We start from the raw sequence: 27,050 nt of genomic DNA, 5'->3' as shown, positions 1-27,050 counted from the left end.
TTTGTAATTACTAGGTAAAACCCTGTCTTTTCCTTGGCCCTTACTTTGAAAACAAGTACTGGAAATAATTAATAGTATGTTTTCTGTTACTAAAAATTCTACCATGATTTAAAGAGGCAATGTCAATCCAAAATATGTTTGCATAGGTAACTCATTTTATTTATAGATTTTCTTTTTATATTTCTTTTTAAAAAATGTTGACGGGCCAGGAACTGGTGTAGTGCACCTGGTTAAGCACATGTGCTAGAAGGTACAAAGGCTCAGGTTCAAGCCCCTGGTCCCCACTTGCAGCTTTACAAATGGAGAAGCAGCACTACACGTGTCTCTCTTTCTCCTTCCCCATCTCTTTCTTCCCTCTCAATTTCTTTCTGTGGATATCCAATAACTAAATAAAATATTTTTAAATTGACTGAAGGAAGGAAGGAAGGAAGGAATTAAGAAAAAGACCTTCCCCACCTGCAGGGGGTAAGCTTTGCAAGTGGTGAAGCAGTGTTCTAGGTGTCTCTCTGTCTCTCTCCTTCTCTATCACCCCCTTCTCTTGATTTCTGGCTGTCTATATTCAATAAATAAATAAATAAAGATAATAAAAATATTCAAAAACAAAAGGCCAAGAGGAGCAGCAGATTCATAGTGCAGGCACTGATCCCCAGCAATAAACCTGGTGGCAATTACAAAAATGATAAATCAGATTATGTCCCATGTCTGCCCAACTCATTTCATGTCTTCCTGTTGTAACACAAAGTTGAACACTAACTTCACTTCTTCTTCTTCTAGCGTTTGCCCTTCTTCCATAGCTAGTTAACAGCGTCAGGTTGAGCCTGATGTAAAGTTTCGAGACTAACTTCACTAATCCTGTGTAACAGATTGAGTTCAGTAAAAGCTACCATAAAATACAGCAACTTGGCATTCTGAATATTTTAAACTGAAGGTATATGTAAAAAGACCTTTCTGACTTTCCTATCAATAGACTTCAAAGCCTCCACACCCATGGTCATCAAATTTCTGACAAGGGAGCCCAAACTATTAAATGGAGAAAGGAGAGTCTCATCAACAAATAGTGTTGGGAAAGTGGGGTTGAAACATACAAAAAAATGAAATTGAAACACTATGTTTTACCACACACACACAAAAGTAAACTCCAAATGGGTTAAGGACTTTGGATGTTAGACCAGAAAATATCAAATGCTTAGAGGAAAATATTGGCATAACCTTTTTCTACCTAAATTTTATGGACATATTCAAGGATATAAATCTAATTGCATGGAAGACTAAAACAATAAATAAATCACGGGCAGTACTACTCTGGGTTAAGCTCACATGACGCAAAGCTCAAGAACTGGGTAAGGATCCTGATTCAAGCCCCTGTCTCTCCACTTGCAAGGGAGTCACGTCACAAGTGTTGAAGCAGGTCTGCAAGTGTCTATCTTTCTCTCCCCCTCTCTCTCTTCCCCTCCTCTCTCAATTTCTCTCTGTCTGATCCAACAACAATGGCAGCAATGACAACAATAACAATAATAACAACAACAAGGGCTACAAGAATGGGAAAAAATGGCCTCCAGGAACACTGGATTTATAGTACAGACACTGAGGCCCAGCAATAACCCTGGAAGCAATAAGTAAATTAATTACTACTTAACTAGTTAATTAATTAAATTAAAAATAAACCAATGGGACTGCATAAAATGGAAAAGTTTCTGCACAGCAAAAGACACCATCACACTCCATTACTTGGATGAGACCTTTCCTTTCTCATAGGATTCTCTAATTCCATTTTGGGGGGTTCACTTCCTAATAAAGTCCTAAAACCTAGATAAAGACCAGTTCCCACGAGACAGGCCAAATATACATATGTTATCCATAAATTAGGGCAAAATATATACCTGAAAGCAAAAGTGCACAATAGTCTGCAGTGAGTCAATATAAGAAGCAATCTAGTAGAAAGACCTAAAATGACACCATAAAGTTCTTAATGAAATAGTTTCTACTTAGACATCTCCTTCAGATAATCATTGTAAATATTCATTAATGTATTTATTAAATATGTTTGGCAGAGTTCCTGACACAAAGCCAACACTCTTGACCTCCCCCCAACATACATTATTTAATTGTACTAGTATTAACAATAGTAAAACTGGTATCATTGCCAAGTATCAAAGAGCAATAACTCCCTTGATGTATATTTCCTAACTTTTATGATAGGGAGAAATTGAAAGGGAAAGGGGAGATAGAGTGCAAGAGAAATATCTGCAGCACTACTTCACTAGTCATGAAGTTTCCACCCCACAGGTGAAGATGAGGGGCTTGAACCCAATACCTTTCAGATGGTAATGTTCTACCAAGTGCACCCAGCCCCAACCCATTTTGTTTTCATTCTGCAGTCTTCCTGTGAGAGGACTTAGCTTTATGAGAATAGAACCAGTCATTTTATCAGTGAACGCTCCACTTCATTGCTCATATCTTACATTGGTAAAATATCCAGAGGGAGGTGTATTCAGTTCCCTCTTTTCCTCCTTTTATCTAAATCCTCCACGTGATTCTAACTTCACCAATTTTCTTTCATATCTGAACCAGTACTTAGAAATGTTGAGTTTAGTAAGTGTGTCTTCTTGTCATAGTGGCTTATAGAGTGAGAAAGAGGACACAGGTGGACTGCCACAGATGCATTTCACTCTTCTGATAAGATCTGGACCTCAGTATAAGCGATCTTCCCTCTAGGACAGCAGCCTCTGCTCTTCACCATTACACTGTATTTCTCTCCATAGAGCTAATATGCCTGTAGCACACCTTCTTGGATAAGCCCACCTAGTGTTCTGAAATATACATGAACCCAACCAAACCTATATCCATATCCCAGCCCCATGACATTATTCTCACCGAGTGATACTTGGCCAGCCACTTGGGGGGTTTGCTATCTTCATCTTCCAAACTGAGATCACACCTGTCTCACAGGACTGAGTATTGATGATGATATGTTATATTATCTGTACAAATGTTTTTTTATAGTAATGCAGGAGCCACAGTTATAATACTTCCTTTACCACCATATGTCTCTTCCCTTAAGAAAACTATTGTCATTCTTCACTTGGTACATCTATGGAGCTAGAATTAAAATATGCCTCAGCCTGAACATTTTCAATTAATAGAAACAGAATCAGAACATTTTCAATTTATGGAAACATCTGCTATTTCCAGCTCATGTTCTTTGCAGCTATTGTTTTTAAAAGTTAATGGAAATCAAACATCTGTTGATTAATAATGTAAAAAAAATATGTAGAAGCCTAAGAGTGCCTGTCTAGGCCACCCCATCAGTTGGGGCCCTATTCTGGGAGTCCTGAGATTCCCAAACAGACATGATGGGCCTAGACCTCGAATAAATCCCTCTCTCTATTGTTAACGGTCATCTCTATCAGGAACAACAAAACAGACCCCTTTGTGGGCTCCCATAGGACCTTGCCCTCAACTTGGATCAACAACAGCAGAGAATGTTCCATCTTCCAAAGAGAGACTGGACATGTTTTTTCTTTACTGGAGGGATCAATAATTTTCACTTAACAATAGAATGAAGTAGTTTGTACATGTATAACGTTTCTCAGTTTTCCATATAACTATTCAACCCCCCTCTAGGTCCTCCTCACCGTCATGTTCCAGAACCTGAATCCTTCCCTCCATCCCAGTCTTTTACTTGGTGCAATACACCCAACCCAGTCCAAGTTCTGCTGTGTATTTTCTTATTTTTCAGCTTCACCTAGTCCAGGACTTTTATTCTGAAGGTTTTTGATAAATGTTTCAATTTCATTGGTTGTGATTGGCCTGTTCATACTTTCTAGTTTCTCTTTGTTTAGTTTTGGAAGTTTGTAGGTATCTAGGAACTTGTCCATTTCTTTCAGGTTATTTAGCATGGTGGTATATAGTTGTTCATAGAAGCCTCACACGATACATTGATTTCTGTAGTGTCTGTTGTGATATTTCTTCTTTCACTTTTGGTCGTATCTATTTGAGTCTTCTCCCTCTTTCTCTCTATTTATTTACTTATTGTAAATCTGACTAAGGATCTGTTGATTTTGTTTACTCTTTTGAAGAACCAACATTTAGCTTCCTTGATCTTTTATATGGTTCTCTTATTTGCAATGTTATTTATTTCTGCCCTAATTATGGTTATGTTAGTCCCTGTTGTGCAGAAGGTAAATTTTAATGCAGTCTGTCTGCAACTTTTCTTGCTTGAGAAGTAAGAGTATAGCAAATTCTATAGCTGAATAGAAATAACTTCTTCAAACACTCTAATTAGAGCAGATATCTAAAGAGTGGACAGATGTTGTGTATTAAAGAAAATAAAATGGTAAGTCACAGAAATAAGATAAAGCATCTTGAAGTTTATTTCTTTTTTTGTTTATTTCTTTTAAGTTTTTAAAATTTATTTATTCCCTTTTGTTGCCCTTGTTATTTTATTGTTGTAATTATTATTGTTTGTTGATATTGATGTCATTGTTGGATAGGACAGAGAGAAATGGAGAGGAGAGGGGAAGACAGAGAGGGAGAGAGAAAGATAGACCTGCAGACCTGCTTTACCGCTTGTGAAGTGACTCCCCTGGGTGGGGAGCAGAACTGGTTTCCATACCTGGTCCTTGCGCTTTGCGCCACGTGCGCTTAAACCGCTATGCTACCGCCCATCTCCCGAAGTTTATTTCGCGAAACCTCTTCTAGACATGCACAGACAACAAACTCTGTGTCACAGAGAGAGGCATCTAACATCTGCAGGCTTAATGAAAGTAGAAGAAAAGAAAAACGTAGGGTTTTGGTCCAGAACTTTCTCCAAAATTCATTACCAAAATATGAACGTGTCTCAGAGACTATGGATGATGCCTCTGTTATACATTTTAGTGTAAATTGATAATTTGCCTTAGTGCTTACTAATAATAAAAAACACAGTCTCCATTGACTTTCATGGGATTTCACTTTCCTATTTTAATTGTTCTAGTACTTTCTTCATTATACATTTCACCTGTATAGCTGGTACTGAGTATTGTCTGTATTCAGCTTTGACCTAATTCTCTTCTCTTTGAAAACGTCTCTTGATAATCCTACCTAGCACTTCCAATGCTTATAGAATGGAAAAAAATGGCAAGAATGTTTCTAAAGTTGGGGGTAGGTATATATGATGAGTACTTCTAAATAACCCCCTTTGACTATCTTATAAAAATTTTCAATCCCTTACATGCTCATAAATTAATAAGTAAAAATACAAAATTACAAAGGTAAGCAGTAATATTCTTTAAAAGCTAGATATTAAAACAAATTTGTGATACAGTAGTACTATATGGTCTGTACTACTTAGTCTTAAAATAATAAAATCTATTGATTTTTTTTGTTTGTTGGTTGGTTGGTTGGCTGGTTTATCATTAATGGGAATTCACCACTCTAGGCTGACTTTTTAGGGCAAAAAAAGAGAGACAGAGGAAGAGAAAGGCACCACAGCACCCAAACCTGAGGACTTGGTATCAAACTGAACACATGAACAGATATGGGCTGTATCTGCATTGTGGTGTAAAAATTCTTAATAGTGACAGAATCATATATATCATATCTGTGATTCTACCATCCCTGTGCTTTTCTCTAACCTGTTTTCATAACTGCAGGGATGCTTTTTTAAAAAATTAGAGATAAAGGAAAAATAAAGATCGCATTCATAGATTCCCCCAGAACTCTATACAAGGATTCAGAACTGAAAACACAAGTTCTAAAGATTTTTCAAGGGATCATTTGTCTATCAGAAGTCCTAGTACATTGTATTAAGAAATGGATAGTACATAACTATTTGCAATTATACAACTACTCTATATACCACTTTGTATACATTTGGGTTACCTGGTTTCTTGAATCTTCTTTTGTCTTTCTAAGAATGTTTTATATATTGAAGTAAAATTTGTATCTCTAAGTTCTATTTTTATTTTTTAATTTACTACATTGTCTATCTATTGAGTAGAGACAGAAATAAAGATAGAAGGGGGAGATAAAGATACGGAGAGATAGAGAGGGTGAGAGAGTGATAGTGATAGGAGAGAGAGAGACTTGCAATGTCTCTTCATCACTCTTTGAAGCTTTACCCATTCAGGTAGGGACTGGGGGTTTGAATTTGGGTCCTTGCACATGTATGCTCAACCAGGTATGCCCCAGTTCTTCTTTTTAGCAGCTATATTTTAGTTTTATTTTCTGCAGGATTTTTGTTTGAATTTTTTATAAATATTCATTAAATTTAGGGAAACAAACTGCTGATTATCTGGGATTATTTCTTCATGCCTTGTCTAGTTTCTATTAGCTTAGATTACTGTGCTTTGAATATGGATAAAATTCACTCTTACACATTTATCCAGTGTATGCTTAAACACTAATTAGAAGGGACATATGCACTCCAATGTTCATAGCTGAATTGTTGATGATAAACCAAAGAGCAGAAGCAGCCTAATTGCCTATCATCAGATTACTGGCTAAAAAAGTTATGGGATATATATTCGATGGAATTCTTCTCTGCAATCAAAAAGATGATATTGTGTCCTTTGGGACAAAATGGATAGAACTGAAGGTGATTATGCTTAGCAAAATAAGTAGAGAGATGAAAGACAACTACCAAATGGTTTCACTCATGTAGAATCTAGAGATCTGATTTACATAAACTTGCCAAGAACAGTATTTAAAAAAACCCAAACAAGGGAGTCTGGCAGTAGGGCAGTGGGTTAAGTGCACATAGTGCGAAGCCCAAGGACTGGCATAAGGAATTTGGTTCCAGCCGGCAGCTCCCCACGTGCAGGAGAGTCGCTTCACAGGCAGTGAAGCAAGTCTGCAGGTGTGTCTATCTTTTCCCCCCTCTCTGTCTTCCCCTCCTCTCTCCATTTCTCTCTGTCCTATCTAACAACGACTACAACAATAATAACTATGACAACAATTAAAAAGGGAATATGTGGAAAATAAATATTAAAAATTAAAAACAAAACAGAAGCAAGCAAACTATTTGTAAGACTGGTTAGAATTATATTGGTTATCTTTGGGAGGTGCAAGGGTGAGGCTACAGAAATTTGGTGGTAGGTGTAATGTGGAGCTATACATTTTAATCTTATAATCTTGTAACAAACTAGTAACAATAAAAAATTACTCAAAATTTAAAAATTGGATAAAAGGGAGTTGGGTGGTGGTGCAGCGGGTTAAGCGCAGGTGGTGCAAAGCGCAAGGACTGTCGTAAAGATCCTGGTTCGAGTCCCCGGCTCCCCACGTGCAGGGGAGTCCCTTCACAGGTGATGAAGCAGGTCTGCAGGTGTCTTTTTCTCTCCCTCTCTGTCTTCCCCTCCTTTCTCTCTATTTCTCTCTGTGGTGTCTAACAACGACATCAATGACAACAACAATAATAACTACAATAACAATAAAAATCAACAAGGGCAACAAAAGGGAAAATAAATAAGATAAATATAAAAACATTGGATAAAATTAAAATATATATCTTTGCAGCCCAGGAAAGGTCACAGTAACTAAAGCCTTGAGCTTTCAGACATGACGTCCTGAGTTTGATCTCCAGCATAGTATGTGCTGGTATTGTTTGTTTTCAAAGATAGCTAGATGAAACACATTTCACTAAAAGAAACAGTAGTTTTACTGAATGTTCTCAATTATGTGTTGGAAGCTCTCTAGTTCAAACATGTATTTCTTGAACTCTAATTATGTATCCTGAATGTGGGATACATAGCTATGAATAAAACATTGCCTCTGTTTTGAAAGCACTGTATGTCTCTTCATGAGAATTAGGAGCTGAAGGAAAAGTTAGGTTTCTTAAATTAGAGAAAAATGTGTGCTCATGTGGTCTGGGAGGTGGCTCAGTGGATAAAACACTGAACTCTCAAGCATTAAGGTCCTGAGTTCAAACCCCAGCAGCACATGTATCAAGGTGATATCTGGTTCTTTCTCTCTCCTCCTATCTTTCTCATTAATAAACAAAGTATTTAAAAATTTGCTCATTTGGAGATCTTGTAGGGGGAATGGTGGGGAATTGTACTCTTTTCATCCTATGGTCTTGTCAATATACCATGATTTTATGAATTTCACCCCTCTTACTCTGTGGTTTTGTCAATATTTTCTAATTTTCATTTATTTTTATTTTTTATTATCTTTATTTACTAGATAGCCAGAAATTGAGAGGAAGGGGGAGACACAGAGGGAGAGAGACACCTGCAACACTGCTTCACCACTTGCAAAGCTTTCACCCTGCAGGTGGGGGCTGGTGGCTCAAACCTGGATCCTCGCACATTGTAACATGTGCACTCAACCAGGTGTGCCAACACCCAGCCCTATTTTTAATTTTATAAATAAATTAAATTTAAAAAAGAAAAGAAAGGAGTAGAGGCAGGACTATAGGAAAAAATTGTCAAATATATATAACTAGAGTTAAATAGCTATAGAAATAATAGTCAACCTGTATCTGTAACCTTGGGAGAACTGTTGTAGTTTCCAATGGAAAGAATGGTGACACAAGATTTTGGTTGTGGGAATGGTGTGGAATTATACCCATAATCATAATTATACCCATAATTATAATCTCATAATTATGTAAATCAATAATAAAGTTATAAAAAAAGAATTGGTAATATTTAAAAGCACACACATTTATTAGGTATTCTTGATTATAGTTTAGTTAGGGCTTGATTGAGGCTTTATGTGTTTGTTATATTTTTTGATATTTATTTATTCCCTTTTGTTGCCCTAGTTGTTTTATTGTTGTAGTTATTGTTGTTGTTGTTGATGTCATTGTTGTTGGATAGGACAGAGAGAAATGGTGAGAGGAGGGGAAGACAGAGGGGGAAAGAAAGATAGACACCTGCAGACCTGCTTCACTGCCTGTGAAGCAACTCCCCTGCAGGTGGGGAGCCAGGATCTCAAACCGGGATCCTTACGCTGGTCCTTGTGCTTTGTGCCGCCTGCGCTTAACCCGCTGCACTACCACCTGACTCCTAGTATTTGTTATATTTTATACAGTTGTTATTTTTCAACCTGTTGTTTTCGCCAGGCTGGCTTCACGGGCGGGTAACAGATGACCCGGGACTCATGGCTGGGTTGTACGCAGTATCTCTTTATTCATGCAGGACGCAGCGCAATCTATACCAAGCTAAGCTAAACTAACTACTACAAACAATCTTGTCTTTATAAATATACTAGCCCAGTAGGGTGGGAACAGGATGCGACACAGAGAGGGTGGAAAGAAAAGTGACTGGTGAAAATCAGGGTATGACAAAGAGAGGGGGCAGAGCAGGCAAGAATTCTACCACTGAACCACCAATGCCCTGGAGGGAGGGTGGTGCTTGTTAACAGAGGTTATGTAAATAGAATACAGTGTTATGTAAATAGAATGCAGGGGAGATTAAACCAAATGAAACAGAAGGGGTTTTTAAAAGCAGAATTAGAAGCATACCAACATCAACCTTAATAAAGCTTGCAACAGCAGTTTACTATAACTTTCTCCTCAGTATCACTTTATTCCTTAGGTTAGAAAGCTAAGCAATAATATTAGGTATTTAGTATTGATATTACTTAGTATTTAAGTATTAGGTATTAGGTATTGAACTTTAGTATATTCAACATTGCACTAGAAACCAGAGGTATGTAAAAATGTAGTAGGTCACAAAAGTATCTTATATAATAGTTTCACTGAAGGGGGAAATGAATATATTTTGAGAAGAAGATTGTGTAGGAAGCTGTGGATATTTTCTCAACATTAGTTGAGTCTAGGCATTAGTGCCATATACCATGATTTTATGAAATACAAGAGCTAATTGTAAAAAACAAAACAAAAAAAAAGCATGAACTTTCAGAATACAGAAATAAAGGAAAATGTAGGAAGTCCTTGGTGGAAAATGTACACTATGAGGAGTGTATACATTCAGAAGGAATAAAGTGTATTTTTCAGATGTCTCTGTATACACGTATAAAATATATGGGACTTCAAATTTGACTGTATTTTTGTTTGTTTTTCATAATCTTTTCTAAGAATTGCCCTGGTGGAAAATATTCCTGAAGGCCTTAACTATTCAGAAAATGCACCATTTCACCTATCACTTTTCCAAGGCTGGATGAATTTACTCAATATGGCCAAAAAGTCTGTTGACATAGTATCCTCCCATTGGGATCTCAACCACAGTCATCCATCAGCATGTCAGGTAAGTTGCATCCCCAATGTGTGTGATGACTTTTACTCACTTGGTATTCCTGTCCTCCATTCTATGAGCTCAAGGTCTATAGTCTACTTCATCTGTAGCACATGTCTATCATAACATGTATGCTCATGCAGCATTAATCATCATTAATCATGTCACCTAGCTCATACTAGAATGTTAGCATTCAAAGGCAAAATTATGTTTCATCTTTCTATACATATTTGATATAGCATTGCTGCATGGGACAACTTTGGGATGATACATACACTATAATTCTTATAGATGTACACCCCAGAATTCTGCTTTATACAACTTGCAAGAGATCTTTTTGTCTTTTTATAGTATTTACATTGATAATTCCATAACTTCTTGCTGAAGGATATATTTGGTTAATCAATATCATTATTTGCCCTTAGGACCCAATGACAACTTTTCTGATAGTGGAGCCAACCTTCTCAACATAGTTGTACATTTTTTATTCTTTCTGTTATGCTAATAGGAAGAGAAATGTTCTAAATACAAGAAAAAACCTTTAGAATACTGACTAAGTGATTTAAATTATTTCTGAGTGTAATTTCCTAGAGATTCTGGTTATATTTTTATATTCTTGTTATATTTTTATATTCAGAATATATTACACAGAGATAAGAATCATAACCACATCAGGGCTTTGACATTCATAATTCAACTGGATTATCTTTAAATTAGAAGATGGCTAAAAGCAAATAAAAAACTATTTGAAGACTTTAGAAATTGTATTTTGAAATTTTCTGTCTCAACTGTTTAAGTAGGCACTTCAAGTACTTATTGTTATATGTGCCATCCTGATATTTAGTCATCTAACAATCAGCAATAGCTTATTTATGTATGACTTTGGCAGAAATAACTCACTTTCTATCCTCATAGCTTTAACTGAGGTGACTTACCTAAGACTTTAGGCTCCAAAATGACTCTTCTCTCATATCCAATCACCTCAGGTGTCTTTGGTCATTCTGTAAAGTAGCCAGAAACTCTCTACAGGGTAGTTGAAGCTTAAAAGAATAAAAGCAGAAACTGTTGAGTTATCTAAGGTCTATATTCTGAAATCAAAAAATGTTATTTCTATTCTTTTCTGTTGGTCAAAATAAGTTGAAAATCCAAGATTGGAGAATGAACACGCATATTGAAATTAATAGAATTAGTGGCAGCCATCTTTGGTAATTAGTGTCACAGACCATGTCCCATCCAAATACAAAATGCATTCCTTATCTTTCAGTGCTGTTGTCTACTGACACCAAAGGCTTCAAGTCAAGGATTGCTTTATTTGTATCAGGTCTGGATCTACATATTCCATATGTTGACTATTAATTTTAAAACCTATGAACTAAGTCCTATGCCCCTAACAGACTTCCAGCATAAAATGATGAAGCAGAAATAAGATGGTTGCAAAAGACACTCTGTGCAAAATGGGGGGGTGGTGTGTGTGAAGAATGTGTATCAGGCTGGAGTCCATAGCAGTTTTAAAGTTACATCTAGGGGGTGTTTAATGTACTGCACAAAGTAAAGGACTCTTGTTGGGATCTCAGGGAGGTTCCTTCAGGTCCTGGTGTATGATAGTGGAGGAAGACCTAGGCTGGGGGTGGGAGTGCTTTGCAGAAAACTGAGTAGTTTTACTCATGTACAAAAAACTGTTTTTACTGTAAACTATTAATCCCCCCAATAAAAATAAAATATAGTAAAATTCAGTCCAGGATGTAGCACATTCCCAAACTATAGGAAGAAGGAATATTTCTTTCTTTTTTTTTTCATTACATTTTTTTTCTTTTATTTAAGAAAGGACTAATTAACAAAACCATAGGGTAGGAGGGGTACAACTCCACACAATTCCCACCACCCAATCTCCATATCCCACCCCCTCCCCTGATAGCTTTCCCATTCTCCATCCCTCTGGGAGCATGGACCCAGGGTCATTGTGGGTTGCAGAAGGTGGAAGGTCTGGCTTCTGTAATTGCTTCCCCGCTGAACATGGGCGTTGACTGGTCGGTCCATACTCCCAGTCTGCCTCTCTCTTTCCCTAGTAGGGTGGGTCTCTGGGGAAGCGGAGCTCCAGGACACATTGGTGGGGTCTTCAATCCAGGGAAGCCTGGCCAGCATCCTGATGGCATCTGGAACCTGGTGACTGAAAAGAGAGTTAACATACGAAGCCAAACAAGAAGGAATATTTCTAATCAAACATCTTGTTCTCCTTTCAGAGTGCTTTCCTAACCCAGTGTTTTCAGAAACTTTTTCTTTACCCTCTGTCTTTTTGTTGTTGTTATTTTCTTTTCCATAAGAATTTCTATAGCTCCCTGTTTGTCAGAAACTTTTTATTGAAGTAATAATTGTCCACACTACTGTACAGGTTTAAAGTATATAGTTTATCAGCTCGGCAACTGTATATGGAACACTATACCCACCACCAAACATCAGACTTACGTTCTTAAAAAAAATGTGTGTGTGTGTGTGTGTGTGTGTGTGTGTGTGTGTGTGTGTGTGTGTGTGTGTATTAAATAAAGAATCAGAGCACTGTATTGGCATGGACAATGTTAAGGATCAAACCCAGACCTCCGTGTTTGCAAGTACAAATCTCTTGCTGCTATACTACCACTTCCTGGGTAACAAGATTCATTTTTCTAGGTGACTTCCTATGTGAAATTTGAAGCTTTAGCTTCCTTTTCCATTTTTTTTTTTCCTCTTGCTGTTAGGACTTCACTGGGACTTCATGCCTGAACAATTATACTACTCCTAGTGAGCTTTTTTTTTTTTTTTTTTTTTTTGCAGTTAGAGGGTAAAAGACAGATGGGGATGGGGGAAGAGACAGGGAAGGAGGAGAGATGACACAAAGTTGCCTTATCACTTGTGAATCTTCCCTTTTGCATGGTGCGTCCATGTAATCACTGGGACTTCAAACTCAGATCCTAGAGTTATTCTGGGGAAGCCAAATCTCTCTTCCTTCCTTTTTCCTTCTAAATTTTGTCTTTTTATTCCAAAATGGTACAACCATCCTCCAAATGTAAATACATTCTGTCTTTCCAACTGTGATCTACTCTACCCAACTACACTCACAAATAGTTTTTGGTGAGTCTCTACCTTGGAGTTGGATTGTTCGGGGTCTTTTTGCCTAAGAGGGTATGTGAGACATCCAACATTTTTCAGAGGTCTCAGCAAGGGGTCTCCCACCCATCACAGTAACATTCCAGCTTACACCATCACTTAGATTCAGAAACTGCCACATGCATTCAACTTTTGCTGTCATCCTCAGGCTTTACCTGTTTCTAAGCTTTAGACAAGTTGGACACTGACATTTTGAGGCAGTTCTCAGGATTGCTATTCTTTGTTATGTCTATGGGTTTAAAGTTTGTATTTTTTAATAACAACTTTGATGTGTTTTTATCTTATTTGGAGGTGTCTGTTCTACTCTGAAATTTCTCATATTTATTCACAAGCCGGTGTGTGTGTGTGCGCATGCGTGTGTGTGTGTGTGTGTGTGTGTATGAAGATAAAAGTCCATTTGGGAACTTTGAAATCATGCATATTTGAGGTTCATATTATGAAAACAAAAGAAATAAGAAATAGAGGATCTACCTGAGTCCTGCTTGAATCAGAATCTCCATTTCAACAAGACCCCCCCCCCCAAGCAAATCACATACTCAAAAACATTTGAAAAGTACTGAGATAAATCATTCTGATATCGTGCTTGACAAGCCTGGCAAAAGATCCTACATGTTCAAATGATCTGGTAGGAAATGGATCATTGAAGAATGACAGAACCTTTCTGTGCCATGATTATTAACATTATAGAATAGTCAACTTCTTACATACCGCTCACAGGGCTGTGGTGAAACAGATGAATTGGGGTTTCAAGTTTGTTTTGTATAACAGTGCTTAGCTCAGTGTTTGACATATATTAGATGCTCAGTAAATATTTGATGAATAGTTGTCATATGGACTATGTCGAAGCTAGACAAATCCAGGTGCAAATTCAAGTGGTAAGGACACACTTTAATCAACAATATACCTAGAGAAGAGAGCACAAGCTGAACTATACTCAATTTTGAATTGTGCTGAGATGATGTCTTTCTGTTTTTTATTAGTGAGTTAACAGAGTTTTACAAAATCGTAAGATTTCAGGGGTATAATTTCACATACATACATGGGAAGTGTAAGTCACCGCACTCTCCATAAAAGTTTTGTGTATCTTCTACCCAACCACCACAGTTGTCACAAAGTTCACAAGGACAGTTCGGTTGTGATTATTTCTGCAAGTTTATTTGGATAAAGTTATGGGATATATGTTCAACAAAACACTACTCTGCAATAATAATATATGAGATTCTGTCATTTGGAACAAAACGGCAGAACTAAAAGTAGGTATACTAAGTGAAAATAAGTAAAGAAGTGAAGGACAACCATGAGATGATTTTGCTCATGTGTGGAACAAAGATGATTAAAACAAATGAATGGACGTTTAAAGAGAAGAACAAGGAGTCAGCAAGAATTGTTGTCTTTATTTGCATTTCTCTGACAAACAGTAACTTGGAGCATTTTTTCTTATGTCTTTTGGATCTCTTCTTTGGTGAATTTTCTTTCTTATCCTCACCCCATTTTTGAGTGTGGTAATCTCTTTTTGTTTGTTTTTGTTGCTGAATTTGGTGAACTCTTTATAAGTTTTGGTTATTAGCCTTTTGTCTAATATATGGCATATAAAGATCTTCTCACTAGAGATTCCAGGACTGGGGGTAATTTGGGCTTTATAGAGGAAGCAGGAGGTTCCTGCTGTCTTAGGATTTAAGAAGGCAAAAGATAGTTATTGCTATAATCAAATTATTTGGCAATTGGGTTGAATTTGAAAATTCCATTACTAGGATTTGCTGTATCATATATGACCTCACCATAATTTATGTCCTTTGATGTTGTTTATTTATGTCTATTTGTTGTTTGTGATTGTTTTCTAACCTTACCTCCTCATGGTCAGAAAAGATACTTTTTATGATTTCAATATTCACATATTTATTAAGGCTGCCTTTGTATTCCAGCACATGGTTGATCCTTGAGAATGTTCCATGTGCATTTGAAATGAATGTATATTCTTTTCTGGGGTGAGGTAGGAGATGAGAGTTTCTGAATGTATCTGTTAAACATCACCTCATCTATGTAAACCCTCTTTTTTCTTGTTGATTTTTTTTGTCCTGAAGATCTGTCTCTTGCTGTGAGTGATATGTTGAGGTCTCCAACTAATACTGTGCTGCCTGCAGGTCCTGCCTTTCAGCCTGCTTGAATAAAGCCATAAAGTTGTACTTAGGAAACTATGGTATGTTTTCCTGGGAACTCATAGTTGAAAAATAAAAACAGAAGGGAAAACACAAAGAAGAATTTGGACTGGAGTTGGTGTATTACACCAAAATAAAAAACTCTAGGGTGGGCAGAGGATTTAGGTACTGGAACATGATGGCACAGGAGGACCTAGAAGGGTTTCAATTATTATATGAAAAACAGAAATGTTACAGATGTACAACTACTGTACTTTACTATTGACTATAAATCATTAATCCTCCCAGTAAAGAAAAAATAAAAAGTAAAGATAATAAAAAAAAAAGTAGGGGATGATGTCACTCATGGACTGAAGTTGAAAAATGAGAACATAAAGGGGAAACACAAAGTAGAACTTGGACTGGGTTTGGTGTATTACACCCCCAGTAAAAAAAAAAAACAAAAAACAGCATTACTCAAACATTTTAAGCTGGAGGGAGGAGGGCTGGCAGAGTGGAAGAAATCATTTGTAGAGACTGCAGTTTTATAGGCCAATGATTAAGTGTATAAGGGAAAAGTCAACTCGGGGAATGTTGGTTAGAGCTAGATCGAGGAGAGTGTATTTGCTAATTGCATGATTTTCAAGTGTATGAAGGTGAATACTACAGATGTATATAGAAGATTAAACCCTGAGAATTTATTAAATACCTTTGTAACAACTCACAACATTTTTTAAATTTTTACTTTTTAAGAATTTGTTGTTAATATTTTTCATTGCTACTCAGGTTATTGGTGTCTACATGATAACCCTCAGCTTCCCATGGTCTGTTTTTCTTTTTTCTTTTCTTTATTTATTTTCTTTCATTCTTTCCTTCTTTCTTTCCTTCTTCCTCTTTCTTTACATCTTTATTTTGTATAAAGATAAATTAAAGGAGAGGAAAGAGGGATATAGAAAGGAATAAAGAAAGAAACACCTACAGCACTACTTTATTGCTTGTGTGCTTCACCCCTGCAGGTGGGATCCAAGGGCTAGAACCTGGGTCTCTGGACATGGTAACATGTGCTCTACCAGATGTGCCACCACCCAGCCCCTCACATTCTTTGTAACTGACAGTGAATCTGGCTGTGGTTTGACTCACACAATAAACCCTTAGGAGAAAACCTCAATTTGAACAAATGTCTTTGAGGAGAGTCATATCATTCCTACAAAATAGTAGCCTCCTCACTGCCTCTAATTCACCTAACAAGTTCTTTTGCAGTTTAGAGCCAGCTACTTTTCTGGAGAGTACAGATAGTTTAGTTTCACTTTGCCTCTTCACAAAAAGATATGGTGAGGAATGGTGAATATGGGAGGTGCAGTGTTGATAGCAGCATGAGAAGGGTTTATTCTTCACTGTGATCATGTATGTTTTATTCCTCTGGTCAAGTCAAGTGACCAGGTTTTCTCTGGTGGCCAAGTTACTGTTGCAATAGGTTCCCCTTGACAGAATGCTAAGTGTGGACTGTGGTCTTTGAAGAGAGAACAAGTATGAAGAAGAGAGAATGCTTGGTAGTTTGCTGTCTCTCCCATGTATCCATCCCTTTGTACTGAAACCCATAGCGATAAGGTTAAGTGACTGATGTTCTGCCAGCTAAGCTAAAATACCACTCATAGTTCCTTCTGAATCTTAAAGCAGTACTAGTTTGGTGGATATATGGCCCTTCAGTCTTTTCTTTCCTTCTTCCTTCCTTTCTCTCTTTCTCTTGTCTTAATTGTTCAGCAATCTGGTGAAAAGAGCAAGGATTTTTGTTCATTGAGTGGTACACGGCATACAAAATTATATGCAATGTTATATATACACATTATGTTAGGTTCAGGTGTGCAATGTAAAGATTCTATTTTGTGTATTCTTACGTAGCTTGTAATCATGATATATCACCATACATAACTACATTATTTTTTCTTATGATGGGAACTTTTAAAGCTAATCCCTTAGCACTGATTAGGTTTAGGTATTTTAAGATCTCCTTTCATGTCAGCTTTAAATATCAATGCTGAATTATTAAAAATAAGTAGCTGTTTGTGAATCTGGAAAGACAGAGAATTAGCAATCTGAAGAATCAAGAGCTGCAAAGGTCTCTGTCCAGAGAACCAAGACAATGTCCCAAAAGCTTGATTCAGTACTAGCTAAAATAGTAGCCAGCACTCAAATGGAAAAGCTGCTTTATTTCTTAGGAGGTCGGGTCTGTCTTTGAGACAGTAGCTGAGTTAGCAGAGTAGAGATGCCTTTAAATTCTGAAATTAGGTATCCCCCTATCTTACACCTCCCCCTCCCCCACAAAGGATAAAGACAAGATGGCTTTCTGGGATATGAAGGTAGTAAAGTGTTCCCATAATCATCTACCAATTCTACTATTGAAGGATCTGCAGGGAACAGGAAAAGGGCACGAGGCAAGATAAAGGCATTGTATGAAGATATCTGACTCTCTTTCTGTCCCCCAGTCCAATCATTTTGCTCCTGATTGTTTGAGAGGATCTAATAGCTTGAGGGTTGAAGGCTGGACTACCAAGGTCAGGCTGTGAACATATTTCATACAGGACTTTGGGAAAGCAGCACAGAAATAAGTGTCATCATATATGACCCCTGTAAACTGAATTCTTCACTGTCAGCAAGTCCTGGGCCAAAGTATGGGAAGAAGTTCTGGAAAGATGGTGTACTTGGTCATGGACTAGGCTGGAGTAATACAAAGCTCTCAGATCTGGACAGAGAGACATTGAGTGAGTGAATGAGTGAGTGAGTGAGTGAGTGAGTGAGTGAGTGAGTGAGTGAGTGGAACTCTAGGAGAGTAACTGGAGGAAACAGAGACAGGGTAGAAAGAAACATATATTCAGGGAGCAAGAAGCAAAGTAGGGAGGTGGTTTAGGAACTAGAGTATATGACAGACAAGGATAGAATAGTTTTCTAAAGGGGGCTGGGGAAGGAGGCAGGAATCCAAGGCATCAGTGTTCCTTGACTTCCCACCTGTCTGCAGCCACCACAGCACTGGAAATGATGGATCCTTCCCATTTTTCTGGAGTTTCAAGGTCCAGCAGCTAGTTCTATAACTGACAAGATGACTTTCCATAGAATGGATTGCCGTTTGGCAGGTAAGATCCAGTCCCGGCTCTGTACCCACATGGCCATGAGCAGTTTTTCCTATCCAAATCCCTGCTGATCCTTCAGCCTATCACAAATCCAGACACCAGACACTACTTTGTCCCCAAAGTACCAGAGCCCAGAAGTGGCAGAAAAGGGATTAAGTCCCGTTAAGATGACTGGGCTTCAAGGACACTAAGTCTCCTCAATTATTAATAAGAATTTCTTTAAGTTCCTTTTTATTATATTTTTATTTACTTATTGGATAGAGACAGAGATAAATTGAGAGGGGAGGGAAAGAGACAGAGCGATATCTGCAGCCCTGCTTCACCACTTGGTGATCCCTGCAGGTGGGCACCAGGGGCATAAACCTGGGTCCTTGCATACTGTAATGTCTGCACTTAACCAGACGTGCCACCACCTGGCCCCTAATAAATAAGAATTTTAACCATAATAATTGAGAATCACCACTGTTTCCATTAATATAAAGTAGACTATATTGAGGATTACCTCTGAGCTGTATAATATGCCCAGAACAAAATCCTTGAATGAACTGTTACATGTACGTTAAGAGGCACATATAGGGACATGAATTATCCAAGTTCTTACAGGTATGAGAACTATAACTGGACTTTGAACCTAACTTGGAAAGGGAGTTCCTCTGTTTTATTTTATTTTGCTGAGGGGTTTAATGGTTTACAGTACAGTTGATGGCACATCAATGCGACCCCTCATCTCCTTGTGATAGGTATCTAGGTGTCTAGGATACACTCATTCAGGGAAGTTACCCTGAACCCTCTTGAGGCCTACTGTCTCTGTTTTTGAGAAATCCTATTGACTTAGTCATAAGAAATCTCTAATGGCATGGAGTAACTCATCAGCCAGGAAAGCATGGTTATGATGCACTACTGAATCATCCCAATTCTCAGTGTCTTCCACAGTGAATATTTATTTATCTCCCATGTTCACAGCAGGTTAACTGTGACTTTGCTCCATACCATCCTCCTGGCACAACTGTAAATAACAGATTAGTATCCACTAGGAACATTGACAGTTGGAAAGCCAGCTTTATCTCAGAAATTTAGGGCTCTAGTGGCATTAAATCATGTATCGTGACAAATATAGTTATGAATTCAAAATCCAATATGCAAGGGACACCTTTAGCTTAAATACAAATATCCCTATGAACTATGATACCATGCATTGCCTCATGACATAGTAAGAAGGACAATAGTCGCTAAGTTATGGAGGCTAGGAATGGGTCTAAAAGAATAGGGTTGTTTTCGCAGGCAAGTAGGTACAACAGCTCTGAAGGGTAAAGTGGGTATGATAACTCTCCCCACTACCTATCTCACTATGTTATAAATGCACACAAACCCATTTCATGCTTTTACAAATATCACATAACCACAAAACTACAAGCCATAAGAAACATCAGACATATGCACACTTACCAATTATGCTGTCTTCCCAATCCCACTATGACAATCTTTTCATACTGTGAAGAGACTATCCAATCCTCAATTTCCTTTTCTATGAAATTAATGTAATATGACTGTTTAATATGATTGCTTTGTGAATTTGATTAGATAGGATATGTAGGACAGCAAATAATGGGACACATAAGACAGTTACTACTTTCATTTTTATTTATCTTTATCTGACCAGGAGATTTACTTTTGAATCAGTGGGCTGTGTATATAATCTTATAGCAGGAATTACATTCAGTTGTCTGTCCAAATCTCTATTTATACCGAAACAGATTACAGTAATTCTGATAAGAATATTAAGTAAAGAGATTCTTCAGGGTTTACATGAGAAAGGAGAAAGAGAAGTGTGCAACCATTGTGTAATACCTAACACACATCTGCAAATGAAACATGAGAAAGCACCCACAGTGAGTCTTCAGATGTCAACCACCTCCTAGAAACTCCTAATCTGTTCCCCTTGTTTTTAGAATGAGGTGCAAGTGTATACACACACACACACACATTCTTATCTGGTAAAGGTGAAAGGAGATCCCTGAAAACCTACACCCTCACCTAAAGATAGAAGACTGGGAGGGTGAAGGTAGTCTCCCACAGCTGGCTAGTGATAGAAATAGAAGGCATCTTTAGGATTCTTGCTACATTTGGATAAATTCGTTCCTCTTGACTAATATATATGCTTACATATGGGTGATGTGGGGATTCCATTGGGAATCTAGGATAGAGAATGACTTTTTAAAACCATCCCAGTCACCATATATGAGGAATCAAGTTCAAGACTCCAGTCTACATCTGTAGGAGGGAAGATTCAGGGAAATGACAAAAGCTTCAAGTAATTCTCTTCCTTCTCTTTCTCCCTATCTCTCATCCTATCTTTCTCTATCTCTATTTAAAAAAAAAAGGAAATAAAGAAAAAGGTTAAAAAAAAAAAAGGTTACCCAGAATACCCAAATTTATTGTACATGGTAGAAAAACAAATCCCAGTCTAATTAACATTGTTTGGTTCTTGGAGAGTTCAAGACAGAGTCCAATTTGTTCATTCCCCCACCCAGTCTATTAACCTACTTTTACTAGTTCCAATATAATTCTGCTTATTCTACCGGTAGTGATATGAAGGCTAGAAACTATATGTGAAAATTCCACATATTACTGGACTCTAGGGTCTTTGTCATATATATTCTTCTGTCTTTATTGCCAACCACATGGCTCCAAATAGAAAAAAAATGTAATGGTTGTCTTTAGATTTGAAATACTTTTCTTCTGTAGGATAAATACTAATCCAGTAAACCCTATAGAGTATCAACATGAAATTAGCATCAAATTATGGATGGACTATCCACTACTTTCAAAATAACATCTTTCCCCCCGAAAAAAAATTCAAAAAGTAGCTCTTCTCCCTGGTCAACTAAGAATAACAAAGAAGATCACCTGAGAACAGAGCAATAAATGACTCTGAATACTTTGGGAATTCACCAAGCCACGGGTGAGTGCAAAAATGTATGGGTCATGGACAGAGAGAGGCCTAAGGATAGATTCCTGGGACTGAAAGCCCATATCTACTCCCAAGAAGCTGGTGACAGTTCGGCAGTTTGCCAGTTGAGGTACCATCTCTGGTCTGAGTTTTATCAATATATAAACTGCTGACTGGAAGAGAGGATCCCCTAAGGCTCACCAAATGAAACTGTGAGTCTCCATTGCTACTACTATCCTTTGGAGGCTGGAGCAGCAGGCAGGAGGCCCTGTGCTGACCTTGCAGGCAGAGACCTGATCAGGCAACTCAGGAGCAGACATACACTCCCAGTGGTCTGGAAGTGGGACTGTATAGTGGCAGCCTTTCCACATTGTTGTGTTAGTGAATTTGGAGACACATTGAATAATTCCCTCAGATCCCATGGAGTACAAACAGGATTTGTTTAGAAACTCACAGGGCCAAGCACTGCTGCCCAACTTAGTTCTGGCTGCTGTTGGGGAAGCCAAATTGGGCCTAGGACTTTGGGCCCTTGGGGCATGGGAGTCTCTTTGCATTGTCATTTTCCTTCTCTCCCCCACCCTGTTTTATCTCTAGATTAGGAGTGGGCAATTAAGTTAAAAAATCTACTTATAGTTAAAAAGCCCACAGCCTCCCATAGCCTACAGGAAATATAAAGAACAAAAGAGGGTTTAACAGCCACCCTGCTTCACCTCAAGTACTGAGACAACTTTGAAACAACTGTTAATTTCCACAACTGTGAACTCTTTAAGTAACTTACTTAGACATTAGTCAATCCAGGCAAGTGTGATTAGTGGATTGAATAGTACTGCTAGAGGGAACTCATAGCAGACCATATACAATGATTAAACCAAGAAGAAACATTGAAGAAATGGGACAAATGGCCAGATAAAGCCATCCCAAAGGTAGAAGCACATAAGAATGAGCACAAGGTCCAAAGACTAATTGCAGCATTAGTCACAGGAGTGAGGAAAGAGTTTGAAAGTAGTAGAATCAGAAATGGGGAAACAGCAAATGAGACTCCAAAAGAAAACACTGACAATCTGGAAGTAGTTAGAGAGCTGAAAGCTGAAATAGCTGAGCTAAGAGCACAACTAGCTGAATAAGTTAATACAGTATTAGAACAAGGTAGCAAAATAATTGAGCTACAGAAACAACAGAGGGGAGAGAGAAGAGAATAAGTGAGGCAGAAAATAGAATTAGAAAAATTGAGAAAAATTAAATAAAACTAAGAAATATGTAAGAGATCTCAAAAAAAGATCACGAAGGCACATCAAATTTAGATTGGAAAGGAATGAGGATAAATAAAGGATCCTGAAGGCTGCAAGAGAAAAACAAAGAGTCACCTACAGAGGAAAACCCTACAGAGGATGAGCAGCAGATTTCTCCACACAAACACTAAAGGCCAGAAGAGAATAGCAAAATAAATATTGAGTGTTCAGTGAAAAAGGCTTTCAACCAAGACTATATCTTGCTAGATTGTCATTCAGACTAGCTGGAGGCATAAAAACTTTCTCAGACAAGCAACAACTGAGGGAATCAACTATCACCAAGCCTGCCCTGAAAGAAGTTCTGAAAGGTCGCCTATAAACAGTCACTTAATCATAAACGTATCATATATCAAAACACTCTCAATTTTTAGAATAATGGCATTAAAATATCTTTAGTCTATCAATAAAGGTTAATGGCTTGAATTCACCTATTAAAAGGCATAGAGTAGGAAGATGGATCAGGAAACACAACCCAACCGTATGTTGTCTGAAGGAATCCCAGACTCAAAGTGAAACAATGGAAAACTACCATATGATCCAATGAACCACAAAAAAGGGACAGGAAGAGCTATTCCCAATCTGACACAATAGACCTTAAAATAAATAAAATTTTGAAAGATAGGGATTGACATTACTTAATGCTCAGAGTATCAGTCAATCAAGAGGTCTTAATGATTATTAACATTTATACACCCAATGAGAAATCATCTAAATACATCAAACATCTACTGAAAGGGCTATAGTGATATATTAACAGCAACACAGTAATAATAGAAGATTTCATCACCTCTTGGATGTTAGACAAGAAACTATCAAATACTTAGAGGAAAATATTTGCAGAATTCTTTTACATATAAACTTTAAAGGCATCTTCAATGAAACAAATCCAACTACAAAAAAAAAAAAAAAGAATTTGAACAGCACACACAAAGCACAACTTAAGACTGGAGCTGGTGTATTGCACCAAAGTAAAGGACTCGGGGATGGGGGAGGGTTCAGGTCCTGGAACATGATGGCAGAGTAGGACCTAGTGGGGGTTGTATTGTTATGTGAAAATGTTATGCATGTACAAACTATTGTATTTTACTGTTGACTGTAAAACATTAATCCTCCAATAAAGAAATTTTTTTTAAAAAATCAACTTTTCCATATTCTACAAAATCCAGACTCAGTAGATGCTTATAAATTATCACTCTTTTCTAAAATGTGGCAACAAAAATGTTTTTATTGTGCTTTAATTAAACAAACAGGTACTGTTGCCCTATGCTTTTCCCTGGGATACAAAATCAAATAGTCAGTGACAACTCCCTCCCCTTCTCCATGGAACTGAAGTCTAGTGGTAGAGAAAGATAAACTGAGGACAGGGATACAGCATTTAGAGCAACAGTGAAAGGAGCTGTCAGCCAGCAGGCCTGTGAAGACTTCTCTCCACTGCTAGGCAGAACTGTCTGGCTGTTGTGACTTCTCATGCTGCCTCAACCCTGTTCTTTGTGCTAAATTCCTGCCTCTTCTCCATGCTCTCATTTTTCCATCTGTTCAGTAATCCTAATTATGTTCTTGCTTGCTTTCCAGTATGTTTCCTAGGGAAATCATCATTTCAATATTAATTTCTTTTTTTTTTTTAGTGTACACTCTTTTTTATTTTTATTTTTTTATTTATTATTTATTTATTTCCTTTGTTGCCCTTGTTGTTTTATTGTTGTAGTTATTATTGTTGTTGTCATTGTTGCATAGGACAGAGAGAAATGGAGAGAGGAGGGGAAGACAGAGAGTAGGAGAGAAAGATAGACACCTGCAGACCTGCTTCACCGCCTGTGAAGCGACTCCCCTGCAGGTCGGGAGCCGGGGCTCGAACCGGGATCCTTAATGCCTGTCCTTGTGCTTTGCGCCACCTGCGCTTAACCCGCTGCGCTACAGCCCGACTCCCGCAATATTAATTTCTGAGAGTTATCCTTAGCAAGAGTTTAACCTTAGATTTTAAAATCCAGGGGTTTTTTTTTTTTTTTTTTTGGACATGACTGAAACATGACCCAAAAGACATTATACTCAAACATTTGGAGTAAATCATAACTTTTCTTTAAAGTGGTAGTCTCTTAGTTTCTCGATTTTTCTCTAAGACCTCATGCCTGCACTTCTAAATCCTCAGCTTCAAATTTATGAATTAAGTATTTGTTAATTTTTTTGAAGTTAGAGATGGTAGAGAGGAGAGAGAGAGAGAGAGAAAACACAGAACCGAAATTTCTTTTGATGCAGTGGCAGTGAGGCTCAACCCTAGTTTGTATTCACAATAAAACAGTACACTACCCAAGTGAACTATTTCACTAGACCTATTTTTTAGTACTTTATTTTATAATATGTTGGATTTTCTTTCTCTTTATAATAATAATAACAGTGTCTTATAAAGATTTGTAGACTACAGATAAATGAAAGAACAAAATCATTCACATGACCATCAATAGAAAGTTTTAGTTTGATCTTTTATGCATAATTGCATAAGTATTATATAATGAAACTTATATTCAGTTTGAACTTTACATTGTACCATAAATATCTTTCCATGTTACTAAAAACACTAGTAGACATTGTTTCAAATTGACTGCATATTATACAATGAAGTAGAATCACTAAGAAAAATCTATATAACAATTTCTTTGTTATTAACCATTTAAGCTGTTTTGCTCTCCTTGTTTTTTTTTTTCTTTTTCTAAATGAATCTGGTACACTAACTGTATTTATAGAAAATTATCTTTTGCTCACATGTTCAGGATCAATTCTCAAGAGTGAAATTAGAGGACAAATTAATCGGTGCTATTCTATGGAATGTTCAGGAAGCACATAAGCACCCTCATGGTTATTTCCTGAGGTAGAAGCTAGGATCTGTGGAGACTGAATATTTGAAGGAGAGCCACCTCTGTTCTGTGTGGGACCCTCTGCCCAATTCACAAGTGATTGTGAAGGAACTGAAGTGTTTGGCACTCCTAGTGTTCCCTCCCCCTTTGGAACAGAGGAAAGCTGACTCTGAAGCTCTTTCAGACATTACTAGATGATCCTGCAAAGACTGCCTAGTCGGCCTGCCCTTTTTAGCCAGAATGGATGCTGGAGCAGTCCCAACGCTATGTTCTAGTTACTATAGGAATCCAGCGGCCAAGGTCTCTGTTACAAATATACTGTCCCTGATAGTATGTATGCCCTTGTTATTTCCTGGTACATTGTTGATTTGATGAGATTATTCATCACTTTGCATCTGCCCCAGACAGGAAAAATGATGTTCATACCTCATGGGGTACATGATTTTGATAACTATCATTAAGCAAGTCCTGTTGAGAATAATTAAATTTCTAATGGTATAGAATAGACTGTCATTAGTGCGTGGACTGCCAGCCTGCACATCTAAATAACAGATGGTCTGTGCTTATACTAATCACTTAATATTTGTTGCCTATTGCCAAAAAGTGACTGTTCTCAACTGTGGAGCTGGGCCTGTAGCACTACTAGAGCTCCTAAAACTTAGGATCGATACATGACCTTGGGAGACCTGTGAGCCACTATGGTGACCACCATCTTCTGGCTTTGAATGAATAACTCCAAATGAGTAAAAGGAATTTCATGGGTATATGCATTATCTTTCATGTCATAAATTAAAAAAAAAAAAATCAAGGTAGGTTTTTGTCTCTAAAAGACATGTGAGCATAAAATAAATCCAAAACTCATTTTCTCATAAGTATATCATCAAATGCTTTATATACTTAACCCTTTATCCTTTTTGGATTGAAACCATACATATATATGTATACATAAGCAAGCAGGTATAAAATCTGCCCAAGATATACTCTTTCACATTTTCCGAGCTTATATAATTATAAACACACATACATACGTTTCAAAATTGATTTCTGGGTGTGGATTTCTGAATGGAAGATATTATATGTCAGAATGCCTCTTCTTAGATTGTTAACAAGAACAGATATTGACACACTTTTTCAGTTTGAGTAAAAAAATAGTTCATTTTCTTGTTTTGCTTTACTCTTTTCTTGACAACACAAAGCCTCAGTGTCTTTCAGACATGCAAACTTGCTTTACTTCTGCATGCTTAGTATCAGACTCTGTCCACATTTCCATTAGGCTATTGGCCTTTCCTGACCTAGGATTTTTTTTTTAAGGGTTAAAGAGGAGAATAAAAGTAAATCTTTAAAAGTAAAGATGTTTGGGGTGGGGGAGAGAGCATAATGGTT

The 27,050-nt window shown here is 37.4% G+C and overlaps 1 protein-coding gene across 3 annotated transcripts in view; it reads left to right on the top strand.

Annotated features, from left to right (window-relative positions):
• Window positions 1-27,050, top strand: part of PLD5 (phospholipase D family member 5) — a 484,123-nt gene that overhangs the window by 260,309 nt on the left and 196,764 nt on the right. For all 3 annotated transcript variants that reach the window (XM_007535606.2, XM_007535607.2, XM_060192042.1), the window contains exon 3: window positions 10,022-10,190. In XM_007535606.2, the coding sequence (XP_007535668.1) occupies window positions 10,022-10,190 (169 nt within the window). The remainder of the gene's footprint in view (window positions 1-10,021; window positions 10,191-27,050) is intronic.

Source organism: Erinaceus europaeus, chromosome 6 (genome assembly GCF_950295315.1).
Source record: "Erinaceus europaeus chromosome 6, mEriEur2.1, whole genome shotgun sequence".
NCBI classification, from domain to species: Eukaryota; Metazoa; Chordata; class Mammalia; order Eulipotyphla; family Erinaceidae; genus Erinaceus; species Erinaceus europaeus.
The sequence above is the reverse complement of the archived record's forward strand: the minus strand, read 5'-3'. Positions and strand labels throughout refer to the sequence as shown.